This window comes from Borostomias antarcticus (genome assembly GCF_949987555.1).
Source record: "Borostomias antarcticus genome assembly, chromosome: 2".
Lineage (NCBI taxonomy): Eukaryota > Metazoa > Chordata > Actinopteri > Stomiiformes > Stomiidae > Borostomias > Borostomias antarcticus.
Window position 1 is genome coordinate 8722273 of NC_140235.1, and position 20685 is coordinate 8742957.

Below are 20685 nucleotides of genomic sequence, written 5' to 3' on the forward strand. Positions count from 1 at the left end.
CTACAGCACCTATCTCCAACCTATAGGACAGCTCTTCTCTCAAAAGCTGCGCTTTTGAGGGTGCCAGCCTATAGGGGTGCTGTTTGATGGGCTCTGCATCTCCCACATCCACATCATGCTCAGCAAGAGAGGTACGGCCAGGTACACCCCAAAAGAGGGAAGGGAACTCTGCTACTAGGGCCCTAAATGCAGATTGCCACTCTACAGGAAGGTGCCCTAGCTGCTCCTCCATTTCTCTGAGAGCTTGGAAGTTACCCAAGCGGAAGCCTATGGTCTCCCCCTCTACACCACTCTCCTCTCCTGCAAGCGGACTCATCGCTACACAAGCCACAGGTCACTCGCTCAGACGACCCTCGTACTTCTTAAGCAGGTTTATGTGACATAGCCTGGTCTGTTTCCTGCCTTCTGGTGTGCTAATCACATAGTTCTTATCTCCTACTGTCTTAATCGCTGTGTAGGGACCACAGAATGAGGCACCCAAACTAGAGGTCCGCTGAGGCACCAAGGCTAAGACCGGATCTCCGACCTCAAGACGGCGCTCAACCACCTTCTTGTCGAACTGTCTCTTGGTGCGGGCTTGTGCCTTGTGCAAATTATCCCGCGCCACCTGACAAGCTGACCACAAGCGGTCTTTAAACTCGGACACATATTGCAATACAGAGTCACTCATAACCTCCTGACAGACACCTGCGATAAAATTGGTACCCTGTTCATGCTGTACCACACGTGGTAGACCAAATCTTGAGAAGAATCCGACCAGAGCCTCTATAATGGTCTTTGCTTTGATGTTTCTCACCAGCACTGCTTCAGGGAAATGTGTTATCACATCCATGATAGTAAGTAAAAATTAATTCCCTTTCTTAGTTTTCGGCAGAGGTTCCTTAACCACTGGTATGGGTGCTAAGGGAGCTACAGGGACCTTTTGGTTGGGCTTATCCACCAGTTGGTAGGAGTGGCATGAACGGCAAAAGGCAGCCACGTCCCTGCTCATCTCAGTATCACTACGCTCATCACGCCCTACATCCTTCTCACGTGGTGCAGTAAAGCGACTGCAGAACTGCACCAGCTTCTCCGATTCTCCGGCCAAACTCCCTCTCCATGGTTCTCTCACTCGTGAACAAGACCCCCAGATACTTGAACTCCTTCACTTGGGGTAAGGACTCATTTTCTACTCGGAGCGGACAAACCACCAGTTTCTTACTGAGAACCATGGCCTCAGATTTAGAGGTGCTGATTCTCATCACAGCCGCTTCCCACTCAGTTGCGAACCTATCCAGAGAGTGCTGGAGGTCGCAGGCCGATGATACCATCAGGACCACATCATCTGCAAACAACAGCGACGCGATCCTCAGCTCACCGAACTGCAAACCCACCTCCACACTGCTACGCCTCGATATCCTGTCCATGAAAATCACAAACAGGATTGGTGACAAAGCGCAGCCCTGGCAGAGGCCAACCCCCACCGGAAAGAAAAACGACTTACTGCTGAGGACACAGACACAGCTCTTGCTCTGGTTGTACAGGGATTGGATGGCCCTAAGTAGGGACCTCCTCACCGTATACTCCCGTATAACCCTCCACAAGACCTCTCAAGGGACCTGGTCGTAAGCCTTCTCCAAATCCATAAAGCACATGTAGGTTGGGCAAACTCCCAAGTCCCCTCCAAGATCCTTGCGAGAGTGAAGAGCTGGTCGGTGGTTCCACGACCAGGACGGAATCCGCATTGTTCCTCTTCAATCTGAGGTTCGACAGAAGCCAGAAGTCTGTCACTATATTTTTCAGAATATGCAAAATCAGTCAACTCCAAAAGTCTTCATTCATATATTACCACGAATCAGAACAACATTATTTGGATACTACATATCAAGTGTTTAAAACGGCATTCAGATTGGTCAAACATTGGCTGCGGTTACATGATGGCTTTTCATTCGGAATGAAATAATGAACGTTTTTTCCTTCGAGTTTACATGGGAAATAGTCATTCCGAATGTGGGTCTACATGGGAGACACTTTTAATTGCATTTATTCGGGTCCGCGTAAGGTTTGTATTGGGGCTGGGAAGGCTTCTGATTGGACAGGGGTTTATGTTTACCGGTAGAAAACACTGTAGTCCTCGTTCCGGATAGTAGGAAGATGGTTGACCACATTATTAGTGCCTTTTTCAGACTAATTTTGCTTCTGTTCGTGAAGCAGCAGTACGACCAAAACCTTTTACTGCTTAGGCCTACCCTTCGTCTGTTGAGGAGGAGAAGGGATTGTGACGGGACCTGCTAACGGTAGACCCGCATTTACAACTCATCTCGGGGGCATCACTGTACATCCCCCCGAGGTAAACACTCAGAGCAACACATAATTTTCTTTCCATTTAGGCTATTGTAGAAAATATAACTACAAAAGTGTAATTGCATCAAGGTCGTATGCACGCATTATACATAAAAAATAATCAACATTTTTGACAAATTGATATAAATTGCATAGAACAAGGCACAGATCCATCTTCTCGCGCGCTCTGTACGTAATCGCGCCAGAAGGGCAAGGAAACGGGTTTGCGCAACGGAGTTAATTTTAATACGATAAAATGTATACAGTACATGTACAAAAAAAAATTTCAATCACATTGAGAATCGGACCCCTTACATCGGATTAGATTTTCAATTGCATTGGCCATTTTCATTCCGATTGAGGTGTTTACATGATCACTTTTCATAGGATTGGTCTTTCATTCCGAACGAAAAGGGAATTAAACTGTCCATGTAAACACAGCCAATGAATACTCAACAATGTTAAGTATCTTGCTGTAATTTGTACTGTATGCACAACATTTTCTATTTCATCTAATCTTTTAACACATTTCACCCAAATATTTGACAACAAACCTGAAACCAGGATAATGATGTGTGATTTTTTTCCAAAATGTTATCTCCAACAGTTTGACTGTTATAATGATTTAAATTTTAAAAAGAGAAAGAACCCAGTTTTCCACATGTAGCCTAATATCATTGCCTCAAGTTGTGCTATGTAGAAACCCTGTGTTCCCAGTGGCGCAGTGGTCATTCACCTTCTCTGGGGATTCAGAGGTTAACGGTTCAAATCCCCAGGTTGCCACATCTCCTTGGGTAGATGCAAGGATGAATATTTCCACTTTTCAAAATCGTGTTTTTGTCCTTTATTTTACAATTTCTTGGGCTAGACAAATTCCTTCATTTCAATCAAGTCATCTGCACCTTTGCTTCACTGGTCTTCTTCTCCAAATCCTATTTTCGTTTTTAGTTTAGTTTAAGGTCAATGCCAATAGTAAATCCATGCATTGCTAAAGATGACTGGTTTTGTTGCGTATCTCTTTATAATCCACTGGTAATAGCAATGAGGTACAATAACCTGACAATGATAGTCACCTACCAAGCAGTGATCATGTTATTCTTTTGCCTTCCTCAACCAGAATAAACCAGTAGAGCAGCCCAGTTCTACAGGCCGGCTCACCACATGAACTCTAGATGAACTCTTTTCGTTTCAGCGACAGCACAGAAGGATAGGGAATGTTTTTGGTGGAGTGTGTTTGTTTGTTAGCAGGATTACGCAAAAACGACCAGACCGATTTCCACGAAACACTGTGGAAGGGTGTAGCATGATGGAAGGGTGTAGCATGATGGAAGGGTGTAGCAAGATGGAAGGGTGTAGCATGGGCCAACTTAGAACACATTACATTTTGGGAGCAGATCCGAATCACAGGCCGGGTCTACGAATGACAACAAAACTGAGAAGGAAGCAGCTCCCTGTGTGGGGGTGCTAGAGAGAAGGGCTCCCAGTGTGGGGGTGCTAGAGAGAAGGGCTCCCTGTGTGGGGGTGCTAGAGAGAAGGGGTTTGGACTGGGATGTGTGGCGGGAGAGAGTGCACCACACCGCCCCTTGCCAGCTGTGACAGAGCTGCCCAAACACGGCCGCCCATTCACCTTCACTCATTTTTTGGACTTTCTGTACTGTACGCTCAGAACCGCTTATTTCTCCAGGGTTAAAATAAGCAGGGGAAGTCCACCCATTTATTTCCCTGCAGGATTATACAAAAACTACCTGAGCAATGTTCATGAAACTCGGTGGAGGGGCGTGGCATGAGCCCAACCCAGTACATTTTGGAGCAGATCTGAATCACGCGCCAGATCCACGAATGAAAACAAAACTGAGAACGAAGCCATCTCCCTGTGTGGGGGCGCTAGAGACACAGGGTTTAGACTGGGGGATGCGGGGGGAGAGCCCGGAGTGTCGACGTACGCATTCACCAACTGCATATTCTGATCTAACAAGTTTCAGTGCGTCACGCGTCAGTATCGCTTCCTCCCACGACTTGCCTACACTGGGATCAAACCCGGGTCCTCTGATTTACCAACACACATGACCACCTCTCATAATCTCAGCTACCAGTTACACCACCGACAGCTACCTCTTTGATGGCGCAAGACTGAGGAGTGAGTCTACCCAATTCAACTTGGTTGCACTGACAAAGTGCATTCATGGGCGGAGGTCTGTGCTCTCTGAGCATCCGTTCTAGTTCAGTACGTCTTTAAGGGTTGAGTTTAGTTCTCAGAGGAGCTAAGTGGGCGTCACAGTCCTCCTTGTAAGCTCAGTCCAGTCAACAAAAGCAGTAGTGAATACAGTAGTGTCATGCTCTAGTGGCAGACTGCTACTGGGAATGTCTGTGTTGTTTTGGTTCAGGGAACTGTCGGTCCTCACTGTGTAACTCGCATGTGCACAGATATTTGTGTCTTTAACACAGCCGTGTAAAAACCCAGACGCATGTCTTCATGACATTCCATATCACGCTGGAGCGAGGAGCGGTCTGGCTGAATGCTCGGGGCCCCAGGAGGCAGACGAACCGTAGGTCCCGACTGGCAGAGTTGTCACCTTGCTGTTACTATTCAGATACTCTGACCTGGGAGGAGCCTCGCAACCTGCTGGACATTAGAAATGTTTGTGAGTGATTCCATACCAGGCAATCAAGCAACCAGGTGTTTAGTCCCGTATGGACGTCATAAAAGCACGTCACTCAGACTGGTCTGTCTGGGAGGGGTGAACCAAAGACTCCATTTGAAAATGCTCTGCTTTCACAAACAACTCTTTCTACAAGCATTTTTGTGTCAAGGTGGTGGTACTGTGGTGGCAGTACTGTATGTATGTACTGTACTGTAGGCTTATCGTCAAAGACCAAAACTATTTGATACAGGAACAGCTTTTTCCCCTCGGCCATCAGCCTCATCAACATGGCTCCCCTCTGACTCCCCCTCTCTGACTCTCTCTCCTCTGACTCTCTCTCCTCTGACTCTCTCTCCTCTGACTCTCTCTCCTCTGACTCTCTGTCCTCTGACTCTCTCTCCTCTGACTCTCTCTCCTCTGACTCTCTCTCCCTCTAACTCTCTCCCCTCTGACTCTCTCCCCTCTGACTCTCTCTCCTCTGACTCTCTCCCCTCTGACTCTCTCCCCTCTGACTCTCTCCCCCGCCCCCTGCAATCTCTGCGCTAAACTGACTGACTACTGCACTGACTCTTCTGTAGTCCAATTGCACTGCTATTTTTTATCTGTTTGTATCACTGCACTTTACGAGTCCTGTCATGCACTGTCCTGTCCTGTCCTGTCCTGTCCTGTCCTGTCCTGTCCTTGCACTTGTCCATTGTTGTATTGCTGTAAGCAACATGGGTTGAAACCAGGCCAGGTCCAGCCTGGCTTATGTGTGTTGGCTGGCTTGTTTCTGTGCGGGACTGGTAGGACGGTAATGTCTGATAAATAAAGATGGGTCTTGTCATCTGGACACATCAGTTCCAATGCTTCCAATGCTAATCCAGCACAATGAGAGCGGGATAGGCAGTTAGCTTATGGGCTCACAACAACTAGCAGCAGCTTCCATAACATTAATGGTAGCGGTCAGTGGCTAAAGCAGTTACACTGATGATTCCTGTAATGTTAGCTATTTTGCTGCAATGCGTTCAACTTTTGTTTCCGGATGAAAGTCATGACTTGCTGTTTTGCACTTCCCTTTAGGTGGTGAATAAGTAGACCCAAGACACAGTGGGTTATTTGGACATCTTCTAGGTTCTTCATATTATATTGATATGAAGATATGAAAGTAAAGTCTTTCATTTTCATTTTCAAACCTTTATTTAAACTCGTAGGGCAATTGAGGTTTCCCTAATTTCCAATACCGACGAGCTCACAAGCAAACACAAACATCAACAGAACATAAGCAATTTACAACAATAATACAATTAAGATCTAAAACAGTGACAAGTTGAGGAACAAATGTCTAGAGCCATGGCTCTGAACTCCGTATCGGAGGGAAGCAGCTCTAGCTTCAATGCCTGTTGGAGAGAGTTCCAGGTATATGGAGCATCATAACTGAATGCAGTCCGTCCAAGTTCTGTACGAGAACGAGGAACCTTAAAAACAAGAAGATCATTCGATCGAGTGTGATGAGTGCCGACACTCCGGACCAGCAGAGATGACAGGTACGGTGGAAGTTTGCCAGCAATGCTTTTATAAATTAACATAAACCAGTTATAATTACGCCTTGAAGACAGAGATGGCCAGGCAACTTTATCATAAAGAATGCAATGGTGAGTGTCATAACTATCGCCTGTAATAAATCTCAAAGCGGAATGGTAAACAGTGTCGAGGGGTTTCAATGTTGTCACAGAGGCATGTCTATAAATTGTGTCACAATAGTCCAATACTGACAAGAAGACAGCTTGGACAATTCTTTTCCTACAGAACATAGGGAAGCTGGAACGGTTTCTGTATAGGAAGCCAATTTTTTGTCTTAGTTTGCAAGCTAGTGTTGACATGAAACTTGAACGAGAGTTTATCATCCAGCCACAGACAGAGATATTTATATTCTGTGACTCTTTCAATAAGTGAGTCATTAGCCGTTAGTAGTTGGAGCCTACCATAATCAATAGCTCTAGATTTAGAGAAGAGCATGAACTTGGTTTTGCTGGGATTAAGGACAAGTTTGAGATTGGTGAGAGCTTCTTGGAGCATATTGAGAGATAGCTGTAGGTTCTCGAGGGCTTTCCGTACAGAATCTGCAATACTATAGACAACAGTGTCATCAGCATATAGATGAGACTTACTACCACTTAAAGAGTATTATTAGTAGAGTAAGTATTTGCCCTTAGAAGTAAATTGTAAGTAAAATGGTTCTTAGCTAAGTAACCTAAGTGTAGGCAGACTTGAAAGGTCAATTGTAATAATATCATGAATGAACAATTGTAAACATTGTACTCAACAGAATAGGTAATACTCAAGTCTTGATTGAAACTTTTCCTAAATGCTTTATTAAACATAGACATGCACATTAAAAGTAGCCATAAGTTGTTATTTTGCATGTGCTCTCAGGACATGTGGTTGTGACCATCTTTGTAAAGAAGAGAGGCATGTAATGCACATGTACAGTATACAGTAGTACAGAGTCAGTTGTCTATTGTACAGACAAGGTGTTGGTTCGAGTGTACAGTGGTGCATAGTCAGTTGTCTATTGTATAGACAAGGTGCAAGGTGTCACGTGTTCACTTGTTGGTCCAGGGGGTGGAATGTGTGCCATTGTTATAATTAGAGTGAGGGCCTATGTATAGTACAACCAGAGTACTATAAACGGACAGTCTTCTTCTGAGCTGCTGGTTGGCAGGGGGCTTCTTCCGAGCTACTCTTTGGCAGGGGGCAAGTGATGTCTTGAGCCTCATCATTACAGAAGTGAACATGTGACACCTTGCACCTTGTCTATACAATAGACAACTGACTCTGCACCACTGTACACTCGAACCAACACCTGATAACACTTGAGCAATTGAACACCTTGTCTATACAATAGAGAACTTACTCTGCACTACTGTGTACTACTGTACAGTATACTTGACATGTTATGTAATTGCATTGCCTGTATCATGGACACAGTCACAGCCATCCATGATCAGATACTGCTGTCTGGCCATGTCCTGTCCGGGTGGGGCTTGCACCTGAAGACCATCTTTGGGGGGGCTGGACATCAGCGTTGCACAGCAGCCGACACCTGACTGGTGTTGCATCACAGTGTTCTCTGGCATCAACCACACCAGGCATCCCAGCATCAAAGCTGCAACAGAACAGAAGGGAGATGGTGCATTAAAATATTGGCCACAAATAAAATACAACCATACCATGTCCATAAAATGGAATAGCTAATACATGACAATGATAATTACCTGAAGTGCTGGTAACCCTTAATGCTTGGGAGCTTTTTGAAATAGCTACTCAGATGCTGGTGCCAGTTGTAGCTTTCAACAAGCACTGTGCCGTCCTCAACTCTGACAAGCTGTGGGGTGTTGACTTTCTTCACTGGAGCGCTGTCTCTCACCACCCCAGCAATGTCAGTAAAAGTGTCCACTCTGGTCTTCCTATAGTGCTGCTTGATCAAGCCAAAGCACCAGTCAGGGGCAAACTGGGTGTGGCCTGCAATCAGGAAGTGTAGGTCCAGCTTCAGGTGAAGCTTGTGCATGGTCTGCCAAGCATTGTACTGCACAAAGTTGTTCTTGTTTTGTCCACTGCAGTTGTCACAATGAAGGTCCACATGTGTTTCTCCAACTCCATAGTTGTTGAAGAAACGTAATTGATGACTGCATTGCTGCTCTTGACGCCATCCCTTTGTCGATCAGGTAGTTCACTTGCTTTTATGGTACCTAAACATAAAAAAGCTAAATTAATGAACAGAAATACTGATCAAATCCATATTACAAGAAATTCCTAAATTGCAGATCCCATCATAATTGTAGGTTATGGGTTACGATTTGCTTAATACCTACTGGAGAAAAACATCCTCTCTTAATCCCTTCACTTTAAACTTAAGACATAATTACATACATGCAGGGGTCAAAATTTAACTTTTTAGCTCACCAGCCAAATGTCTGGTAGATGAAAAATTTTACCCCCCGAACCTTTTTTTCCCCACCCAAAAATAACATTTATATAAAGCCTTTTTTGTGTCGCGTAGACATACAGTACAGTACATTCAATCTGCATATAACATGATATGGTGGTGAATAAAAACAGTGGTCAGTGCAGATTCCTGGTGCCACAGCACAGGTGGTGTTGTAGTCCTATCCCCAATTGAAAATATTGATCTAGTGATTAGTCAACCCATTGCTAAATCACAAACTACTAAGCTATCCCATAGGAATGAGCCTATAACCATACCAGCTGGGCAAGCTGACTTTGCTAGCTACCTAACCTAGCCCTAATGATATTGCTCGATTGCTGTGCAACATATCAACTGACCAGTTGTTAAATGTATTTCACAACACTGGTTATTCTAGCCAACAATGTCAAATATAGAGGGTTTTCACGGCCCGTCATCTGTCGGCCATGTTTGAGGTTGACGCTACTGAATGTAGCTAGCTAGATAGATCAATAGACAGGTAGATAGACCTATCTATCTACCTATATATCTAGTCGTTAGCCTAAACCTGAGCTTACACCTGCTAAACCTAAGCTTAAACCTCCAACATGACCGGCCGTGAAAACCCTCTATATGTGATGCTTGTTTTGGCTGTCTGGCACAATATGATATAGCATAGCTTTAGATGACAAGTTTGCTTGCTGTGTGAATAGTTTAGCTACGTTCGTTGTGAGGCAAGTGTTGGTGACAAGGACTAGCTAGCTTGTAGTAGCTAACCTTAGCTAAAGCACTTTGAGAGAAAGTGCACAGTATCTCCGACTCCCCGGGCCTTGAGTTAGCTAGCTCATTTCCTGAACTTAGCTTTAGCTTAACGTGCAGCCAGGTTATGGGTTACTGTTTACTTTAGGTATTACTCTACATTTCAACCAGACATTCCAGTGAAACCAGGTAGTCAAAATAACTGATATAAAATGGGCACCGCAAATGTGGGCATTTCTGATGATATCCTCAGTCCAGTCGCTTAATAATGGCTTGTAGCCACAGGCGAATTCCTCTGCTACTGTTTCAAGAATGCGCGCGCATACTTGTGCTGACTAGGCTGTAAAAGGTCTATAATTAACAAATGTGAACCACGCTCGTTACATAACTTCTATAACATCCAGTGACAAAATATATCATGGTACTTTGGTATGTCCACACCAAGGATTGAACTCACAATTGTCGCAGTGATAGGCAGCGCATTATCCACTCGGCCACCGTTGATCTGGAAAATCTGTGGAGTCTTTTTCTTTTGATGTTCTGGGACCACTGCCTCTTGTGGTAGCAACATAGAAGCGCAGGTCAACAACTGGCGGAGAAAGGGAGCGACAAATAGGCATTCCCTCTTCATGCTGCGTTGGCTGTAGCCAAGGCTGTGTAGTGTTGTTAGTCATCATGATGTTATTCATCATGACCTCCAACGTCTTGTGAGATTTCCCAGTTTGAAAGACGAGTGTCTTAGCTTAGAGTCACAAAGCAAACAATTAATATTTCAATTTGACTGGTTTTGTAGAACTAAAGGCTGATGTTTTATGCTGGCTAAATCAGACCAATCACAGTGTTCTTATGAAGACACTATTAAACTGAGCACAGACAAGGAGTGACCGAAATACCCTGTAGCCCTGCTCCTGGCCTGCTCCCCTGCTCCTGGCCTGCTCCTGCTGCTCCTCCTGCTCCTGGCCTGCTCCTCCTGCTCCTGGCCTGCTCCTCCTGCTCCTGGCCTGCTCCTGCTGCTCCTCCTGCTCCTGGCCTGCTCCTGCTGCTCCTCCTGCTCCTGGCCTGCTCCTGGCCTGCTCCTCCTGCTCCTGGCCTGCTCCTCCTGCCCCTTGCCTGCTCCTCCTGCTCCTGGCCTGCTCCTGCTGCTCCTCCTGCTCCTGGCCTGCTCCTCCTGCTCCTGGCCTGCTCCTGCTGCTCCTCGTGCTCCTGGCCTGCTCCTGGCCTGCTCCTCCTGCTCCTGGCCTGCTCCTCCTGCTCCTGGCCTGCTACTGCTGCTCCTCCTGCTCCTGTCCTGCTCCTCCTGCTCCTGGCCTGTCAGATGCTCTCTTAGTTGACATTGAGGTGAATCTGAGCCTGAGCAGAGCAGAGCAGAAGGGTTCACCAGGGCACTCCGACACTGAAGCGATTTATGGTTTGTTAGGGAACAGGAGGATCTCATAACCCAATTTTACACCAACTTGGTATCGCGCAGGATGAAGAGGTTTTATCTGGGGATTTTGACTGTATACAGGAACACCACTGTCACTGGACTGTAGCATGTCCTTGTCCAAATAGATTTGTCTATTTTTTGATGTACTGTACCAACGTTTTCAACTTCTGAATTTTATTTGGCTGCACTAATATGGAATAATTGGACACAGTTTTAGTTATCCTCACCTTCAGCTCTTCAGATCAATGTATGATTTAAATCTAGAAGCACAACACACACAGACAGACGTATACATACAGTACTGTACCTAACCATACCACACACACAAACACACACACACACACACACACACCTTGCGTCATTGTAGGCTAATGAAAGCTGGCTGTAGGGTGTGACTACTGGCATAGTCATCATCCTGATCACGTGAGTTCACATTCTGTGTCTCTGTACTGTGGACCGAAACAGAACACACGTCACAGGATGGCTGTGCCAGACTAGGGGGACCATGTGACCATGTGGCTGATGCAGAGGTTTAGAATCTGGCTCTTCCTGGTTTTAACTTTAGAAGTGCATCACATGGGGTGCCCCGGGAGCTCAACGGGCAGGGACGCATACCATGTAAAGGCTAGTCCTTTCTGCAGCGGCGTGGGTTCGAATCTGGACCACGCCCTTTGCTGCATGTCTTCCCCTCTCTCTCTCTCCCACCTTTCCTGTCTGTCACCTACACTGTCCTATCATAATAAAGCAGAAATGCCTTTTAAAATATATTTAAAAAAAGAAAAAAAAGAAGTGCATCACATACCATGCCATCATGAGGGCCTGGAAGAAGAAGTCCCACTTGCCCTTCATATAAACTGCTACTAAACACACACACACACATATCCAGGGACACACACACACACCGATTCAGACACACACACACAGAGTCTGGCCTTTGAGTCCAGGTCAGCGTTGGAAAGCGGAGTGGCTGAGAAAGCAGCCGGTTGCCCCTGGTGATTATGGCAGAGGAGAGGCGTCTTTTCACGCCTCCCCCCGGCCTGGCCACCTCTCCCCCCGGCCTGGCCGCCTCCCCCTCGGCCTGGCCGCCCCCCCCCCGGCCTGGCCGCCTCTCCCCCCGCCAGGCCGCCTCCCTGCGATGCCAAGATAACGGGGCCGTTGTTGAAAAAACACAAACAAAGACGACCCTGTCCCCCTCCCCGTGCTCCCCTGCCCACCGTATCTGTGTCCAAGCTTTGATTTCCTGGTCCGCCGGCAGGTATCTGTAGCCTGCGTTCATGTGAGGGGAGTAGCCTGGCACTGCCCCCCAGCCCCGCTCCACCGGACTGGGCCATTATCCTGAGGACACTGGATGGGATGATTAGGGAAACCCAATATGGTGGGAGTATCTCTACGGCTGAGACGGAGTGGTCAGCTGGTGCTCTTAACCCTTGGACGTTTGGACGATGAGTCAAGTCGGGTAACTAAATCAAACTGTTTGTGCTTCTGAGTTGTTCTCTTCTCTTGCTTCCCGTAGGACGGAGTGATCTCTGTCCAGGACGTTGACCTGGTGATGTCAGAGGGGCTGGGCATGCGCTACGCCTTCATTGGTCCCATGGAAACCATGCACCTCAACGCGCCCGAAGGTACAGTAGGTCCCGGATACACAAACCCAGAGAGACCCTCTCAAAGTGTGCAGCTAATAGTGTTGCCAACCAGACCACCAGATACAGTAGCCAAACCACAAGGTATCCAGACCAGCAGCTCCAGACAGAGGGTCTGGTTATATAAGACAGGAGGGGGGTCTACACTCACGTGCCTCACACAGACCAGACCTCTTCTCCCATAGGTCTACTGGGGGAGGCGGTGTGTGTCAGAGGGGGGGGGTGAAATACCATGTAGATGTAGAATATCAGTGGCTAGTGTGAAAACTAGAGGGTGACCCTGCGTTGAGAGCACACACAGCTCAGAGGGAACGCTCCTTCTGAACAAAGCTGTCTTTTGATCAACACAGATGAATGAACTCCCTCACACCAGTAATCCTAACCGAAGGCGAGTAGTCCCTGCTGTACAGTACACACATCTTAAACTCCCTGCTGTACAGTACACACATCTTAAACTCCCTGCTGTACAGTACACACATCTTAACCTCCCTGCTGTACAGTACACACATCTTAAACTTCAGAGGTGACAGGTGTTTTTTTTCCCTGTATTGTGTCATTAGTTTCTGTTAATGTCCTCCAAAGGTTAGTGAGGCCCATGTGACTGTAGAGCCTCTTAGCCGGCCAATCAGACAGAAACACACTCAGCTCCACGCTCTACTCAGCCTGGCTCAGCGACTGGCCTTGGAAACAAGGCAAGAAACAAGGCAAGAAGCTCCTTAAAACTGAGAACGCAGTAGTTTTTATCAGCAAAAACATGATAGTCAACAAACCACTCACTTGTTTTGTTTCTTTGGAAGCAGAGAGGGAGCTAAAAATGGCTGGTCAGGTCTCCCACACAAAGGTAGTTGGGTTGGGCGTAGCAGGCAGGTTGGGCGTAGCAGGCAGGTTGGGCGTAGCAGGCAGGTTGGGTGTAGCAGGTTGGGTGTAGCAGGCAGGTTGGGCGTAGCAGGCAGGTTGGGCGTAGCAGGCAGGTTGGGTGTAGCAGGTTGGGTGTAGCAGGCAGGTTGGGTGTAGCAGGTTGGGTGTAGCAGGTTGGGCGTAGCTGGCAGGTTGGGTGTAGCAGGTTGGGTGTAGCTGGAAGGTTGGGCGTAGCAGGTTGGGTGTAGCAGGTTGGGTGTAGCAGGTTGGGTGTAGCAGGCAGGTTGGGTGTAGCAGGTTGGGCATAGCAGGTTGGGTGTAGCAGGTTGGGTGTAGCAGGCAGGTTGGGTGTAGCAGGTTGGGCGTAGCTGGCAGGTTGGGCGTAGCAGGTTGGGTGTAGCAGGCAGGTTGAGTGTAGCTGGCAGGTTGGATGTAGCAGGTTGGGCGTAGCTGGAAGGTTGGGCGTAGCTGGAAGGTTGGGTGTAGCAGGTTGGGTGCAGCAGGTTGGGTGTAGCTGGCGGTTATCGCACGCGGGTGATAGCTTTAGTCTGTCACTGTAATGTTCATGTACACATTTCATGTTAAACTAGGTGCAGGGATACCAATTAAAACGCCAAAGAGATGGTAGCATCTCTAAAAGCTTTTAGCCACATGCTGAATCAATCACAGATAAAGCCAATCTACAGTATCACGTCATTCAGGAGGCTCCTTTATCTCAGCAGCTTGGAGATCCCTGAGTATGGGCCCTCAGACACCCACGATCCCTGAGTATGGGGCCCTCACGCCCACGATCCCTGAGTATGGGGCCCTCAGACACCCACGATCCCTGAGTATGGGGCCCTCACGCCCACGATCCCTGAGTATGGGGCCCTCACGCCCACGATCCCTGAGTATGGGGCCCTCACGCCCACGATCCCTGAGTATGGGACCTGAAACGCCCATGATCCCTGAGTATCGGACCTCAAACGCCCACGATCCCTGAGTATGGGACCTGAAACGCCCACGATCCCTGAGTATGGGGCCCTAAAACGCCCATGATCCCTGAGTATCGGACCTCAAACGCCCACGATCCCTGAGTATGGGGCCCTCAGACACCCACGATCCCTGAGTATGGGGCCCTCACGCCCACGATCCCTGAGTATGGGGCCCTCACGCCCACGATCCCTGAGTATGGGGCCCTCACGCCCACGATCCCTGAGTATGGGACCTGAAACGCCCACGATCCCTGAGTATGGGGCCCTAAAACGCCCATGATCCCTGAGTATCGGACCTCAAACGCCCACGATCCCTGAGTATGGGGCCCTCAAACGCCCACGATCCCTGAGTATGGGGCCCTCAAACGCCCACGATCCCTGAGTATGGGGCCCTCACGCCCACGATCCCTGAGTATGGGACCTGAAACGCCCACGATCCCTGAGTATGGGGCCCTAAAACGCCCATGATCCCTGAGTATCGGACCTCAAACGCCCACGATCCCTGAGTATGGGGCCCTCAAACGCCCACGATCCCTGAGTATGGGGCCCTCAAACGCCCACGATACCTGAGTATGGGCCCTCAGACGCCCCGCAGATCCCTCAGCATGCAGATACTGCCCCGTCTCAGGCCCTGTTATGACAGATTTGCTCCTCAGGCTGCCGTGCTACTGTGGAATCTCAGCACACTGTTAGAGAGGCAGCTTGTATAGATTTATTTTATTTCAAAACTTTATTTAAAAGGGACAATGTACAATTCAAACATAAATGTCATCTTTTGATGCATGTACAGTGCCAGATTGCAAGCTAATTCCCATCTGTAGTCACTTGGCAGGTCAAAAATGTATTCATTGAATGTTCTGAAGGCCGAGCCCAAGATATTGTACACCATGGAGAAGGTCATGATGATAAATGCTGTGTATCGTTATTATTTCAACCCTCACACTGGTGCATCATGGGGTAAAAAGGGGGACAGTAATGATGAACGGGACCAATGTCGTTTATTACTGGTTTGAACTAAACAAATGAGTGGAGCAGCTGAAGAGTTCCTAGTTAACACAGTCAGACAGGGATATCTGTCCAGACGAGAGCGAGACACAGTCTCTCCTGTCCTCTCCCAGGGCTGGATGACTATCTCCAGAGATACAGAGAAGGCATGAGGAGGGTGCTGACGGACTTTGGACCTGTTCCAGAATTCTCCGGGGAGGCAGCCTCTCGAATCAATCAAGTAAGGGTTTGAGTCTTGTACATGATGTCCTAACCCTAGCTTTAGCTTAAGTAAGTGGAAAAAGTTGGTCTTATGGTTTTAACTTCAATCAGACAGAGGACATGACTGCATGTAAGTTCAAGTTTAGAATGCTCCAGGTCAAGCGTCACACATCGCTCTGCCTCTGGAACTAAGCAGGGCTCCCAGCTAATTAAGCATAACTCAATCACATGTTATCATGCTGTCTAAACGTTGGACACACTCAAGTGGAGCCCATCATGTGAGTACACCCTGGTCACAAGCGTTATGTTTCACACATTAAACCAGTTCAACTGTGTGAAATGCACTCTTTGGTCACACCCTGAGAGGTTTAGCATCAGATCAGCTGTGATCATGTCCTCCTGTCTTCCTGTGTCTGACCCAGGAGATGAGCGATCTGATCCCCGCTGACCAGCAGCACCTGTCTGCCCGGAGGGAGCGCAGGGACCAGCTCCTCATGGGACTGGCCAAGCTGAAGAAGTGATGACCAGGCTGGGCAGGAGTCTGGGCCTCTCCCCTCCTGGCCTCCACTACCCGGCCCTCTCATGGACGCCAACAGAGCCCTGGCTATCAGTTCTGGATGATGCTATGCTATGCTATCTCAGGGCAACTAGATTTAACCTGCTAATGATATAGGCCAGTTGTTACAATGATGATCAGGATGGAATTGTATGTCTGCTGTTTCTCAGAGTCTTATTTTATTAATGAATAATGTGACAATTTGTGATATTTTAATATTTTCAAGGTTAATACTATTTTGCATTACTTTAGTGATTATTGTAGGCCTACTGTGGCTAAAACAACATATTACTGATTTAATAAACGATGCTTGATAACGTTCCTTGATACCGATCATTTTTTGTACAAAAAAAAACATAATTCTGTTTATAATCAATACAAGCAGGCTATCACACTCACCACTGAGTTTGATTATCATAATGCGCATCACGGCAGTAAACTATATTCTCACGAACATTGTCATGAGCACGCTTGAAGCAGACAGAACGAGCAAATTAACTAGACAATCTGTTACTAAATATTGAACCGTACTTAATGTGACATCTGTGGAATATGCATTCGAGATGTTCTATAGGTTGCTGAAAACGATAATTTTAGGAGAAAGTTTTGTAAATTGAGTCTGTAGGCCTGTAGGCTTCTTTGGAAGTGCATGTGAATTTTGCCTATTGATTTCAAACTATGGACTGGATGGGCTAACTTTGAATAGCCTATATTTAGCTGAGGTTTTCGCCGTTCCTGCGGTCTGGTCGTCTGTCCAGTGTCCAGCGATGCGCGCGTCTTTGGTCCTACCCCCAAGAGGAGGGCCAGATCCTCCTCACGAGAACATAAATCTCAGGTGAGTCTCAGTAGCGCTCTCGTCAGCTGCCGCCCTCCGGCCTCGGACTACTCCTGCGCTGCGGGGACTTCATCAGGCGGCGGAACAGATTTCATATATGGACTAGATCTAATTCATAAATTCGGAGAAAGAGACAGGTGAGTTATGGAGTTGATTTGTGTTGTTGTAGACCTGCATTTGCCTTTACAATGACACACTCCTGTATTTTAAGCCTAATAGGCTACTTAATAATCATAAAGCAGAGTTTTGGATCAAAGGAGGGTGGATTGGCAATTTCAAATCCAGACGTATTGCTAAAGCCTATATGAAAGCAATAGGCCTATAAGGCCACGGCAAACACGTTATTTACATCTTGCTTAATATTGACTTCAAATTTCTCTTTTTTTCTTCTTTTTAAAAAACGTATTGTGTTCTCAAGGCCATCTCTAGGGGTTACTGCTCGAATGGGGATAATAGGCTAGCCATGATTTGGTCAATTCTGGTTATATGGAGACAAAAGCAAAAATATTAAATAAAAATGTTTTCAAGGGAACAACACAGCTGGTGAAAAATCACAAATGAACATATGGTAATGTGTGATTTTTTTCACCAGCTGTGTGTTGTTGTTGCCATCCCCAAAAGATCTGTTTTAAATGAGCCGTCAGTCAGGGCCCTGGGAGTGTCAGGACCGGACCCCACATGTGGAGCCTGGTCTGCATGTAGGTAGAGGCCACATCGCCTGACAGACTTATGAACTTACTGAACTTATTTACATTTTGAGGACAACAAGATACTGGAATGAAGCCACTCAGTGTTGAACAGAGTAAAGCCCTCGAGGATCATGACCTGAATTACTGGAAAAACAAGAAATAAAGGAATTTATCCAATTGTCTCACACTCTCTTCCCTGTATATTTTAATGATGTCTGTGAAAGGGTGACGATTGTAACCCGCCTTGTGATCCATTGTTCCCAGGTGGTGAGCAGCCACAGACAGGATGAGTTGGGGGGCCCTGTACGCCCAGCTGGGTGGGGTCAACAAGCACTCCACCAGCCTGGGGAAGATCTGGCTGTCCGTGCTCTTCATCTTCCGCATCACCATCCTGGTCCTGGCGGCCGAGAGCGTGTGGGGCGACGAGCAGTCGGACTTCACCTGCAACACGCAGCAGCCCGGCTGCAAGAACGTCTGCTACGACCACTTCTTCCCCGTCTCACACATCCGCCTCTGGTGCCTGCAGCTCATCTTCGTGTCCACGCCGGCGCTGCTGGTGGCCATGCACGTGGCCTACAGGAAGCGCGGGGACAAGAGGACCATCATCGCCACCCACGGAGACAAGATGGTCGAGAACGACCTGGAGAACCTGAAGAAGCGCCGTCTCCCGATAACCGGCCCGCTGTGGTGGACCTACACCTTCAGCCTGTTCTTCCGCCTGATCTTCGAGGGCGGCTTCATGTACGCCCTGTACTTCATCTACGACGGCTTCCAGATGCCGCGCCTGGTGAAGTGTGAGCAGTGGCCCTGTCCCAACAAGGTGGACTGCTTCATCTCGCGCCCCACTGAGAAGACCGTGTTCACCATCTTCATGGTGGCCTCCTCTGCCATCTGCATGGTGCTGAACGTGGCCGAGCTGTGCTACCTGATCGTCAAGGCCATGCTGAGGTGCTCCAACAGGATGTCCAAAAGAGCCCGTTCCTACACGCACCACGACCAGGGGACCCCGGACAAGACCCTGCTGCAGAACAAGAAGAATGAGATGCTGCTGGCGTCCTCCACTGACTCCTCTAGTAACAAGACTGTGTGAAACAGCGGCCCCTGCCCTGCCCTGGAGAGGCTACTGAAGACTAGCTAGAACCCTGTCCGTGTTCTCTTACTGTAAAGCCGTGTGTGTGTTCTGGAGAGAACCGGCCCGGTCCCCTCGGTTCTGCCTGCTGATTCAGAGGACGTGTCCCTCCGCACTCGACTATTGGCCCCAGTTTGAAGTGCTTGAATTTGGGGAGGGATTTGATTTCAGGGCCTGTATTAATCTCAGATTCATCACTTGATGATTATGGTTTTAGATTCATCAGAAACATGGTCTGCAGTGACATCTTGTGGTTTGCGTTTGAGCGTGCAGAGGCATTGGCTGTCTGGCCCCATACTGTAATGTAAAGCTGCCATTACCATCTGTCCAGGGAATTGTGGGGACCTGGCAGAATTGGTGAGCTTTCACTGAAGTACCAAAGCAATTCTAAACTGTGCCTTTTTATCATGTATGCCAACTTTTAACGATGATATACCACTGACAAGCAACAACTTTGGTCTAGTACCCTATACCAGTCCTGGTCAACATGCTGATAGAGAAGAGCCTGCTTTAGAAGACAGTTAGTAGGTATAGCTGTAAGTGATAGATATGATAAAATCAAATGGTGTTCAGAAGCCCTCAATGATTTACTAAAGTAGCCGACCATTCAGTCGCTCATTCGCTTCAGTATCGCCTGTAAGACGGACAGTGGCGCCCTCTGTTGGCGAGACTGATGGTGACTCTGGATACGCGACACAACAACTGGTGGTATCATCTTTCAACTTGTGCCTTATTTTAGCCACTAAACTAATCACTCTGTGCCCTTTCAATGTGAGTAACCATGGCTGATCTTGAAGCAAAAATGTCTCTGTGCTCTGACCAGATAAAGAAGTTGACCATGTCCACTGTAACAGTATATAGACGATCTCTTTGTCACCTATGGACAGGTGGGGACTGTCTGATCACTGGCGTGATTCATGTTTAGTCCTGATCATGAAAAGCACTCAAAAGTCTTACTGAAACAATAATACAATAAAATAAAATCTGGTTTTATATTGACTTTATTATTGTTAAAATGCCAAAGGACGTATGCAAATGAACATTTTGAAAGTGTATGAACCTCATTTGGAAATTGAGAAGTTTTAACACATTTTGATTTAGCGTTTTAACAACTATTAATGTACAGATTACTCAAAGTTTCTAACTGCATGTTATTTTTGAATGAGGAATATCTGATTGTTGTATTTTTATTACATACTTGCACTTTGACCCCCAAGTCTTTCATGATTTGATAAGACTCTTTAATAAAGTAAAGATACGGCATGTTGATCAGTTGAATAATTATTTTGGCACCCAACAGTACTGTTACAGGATGTGTTTCTGAAGTGAACCGAGGGTTTATTTGGGAAAGAGCAGTGAAACCTGTAATTAGGCTACTTTATTTTCCACAAACACATTAGTTGGACTCATTGTTTTTTTTACATTTACATTGCAACATTTTGGCAAATGACAACACAGGACTGAAGCTTGAGTGGTGAGTGTTTGAGGTCGACAGGGGCGTGGCGTGTATCTGCAGGGTGATGACTTTCTGAATTCACTTATGCATGGTCACACAATGTGACAGTCGCGATGGCTGGGAACGGGATGCAGCTGCGCGTCGCGAAACTCCATCTCCAAGTTCAAATCTCCACGAAAAACTAACCTGTCTTGCGCAAGTTTGGCCGAGAGTCCTCGTGTGAAGAAGTTTATGCATGAATAACTTG

The 20685-nt window shown here is 47.2% G+C and overlaps 2 protein-coding genes across 4 annotated transcripts in view; both read left to right on the forward strand.

Moving 5' to 3' along the window:
* The window catches only part of cryl1 (crystallin, lambda 1), a 38432-nt gene extending 21788 nt beyond the window's left edge, over window positions 1–16644 (forward strand). For all 3 annotated transcript variants that reach the window (XM_084452710.1, XM_084452712.1, XM_084452711.1), the window contains 3 exons: window positions 12609–12717; window positions 15686–15792; window positions 16196–16644. In XM_084452710.1, the coding sequence (XP_084308836.1) occupies window positions 12609–12717; window positions 15686–15792; window positions 16196–16294 (315 nt within the window). In that variant the 3' untranslated portion in view covers window positions 16295–16644. The remainder of the gene's footprint in view (window positions 1–12608; window positions 12718–15685; window positions 15793–16195) is intronic.
* Window positions 16645–18139: 1495 nt separating this feature from the next.
* On the forward strand, window positions 18140–18943 carry gjb8 (gap junction protein beta 8; the record flags this gene model as incomplete). The annotated part of the gene is made up of 1 exon (XM_084461340.1): window positions 18140–18943. The coding sequence occupies one exon, from the start codon at window positions 18140–18142 to the stop codon at window positions 18941–18943; it is 804 nt and encodes a 267-aa protein (XP_084317466.1).
* Between the last annotated feature and the right edge of the window lie 1742 nt (window positions 18944–20685).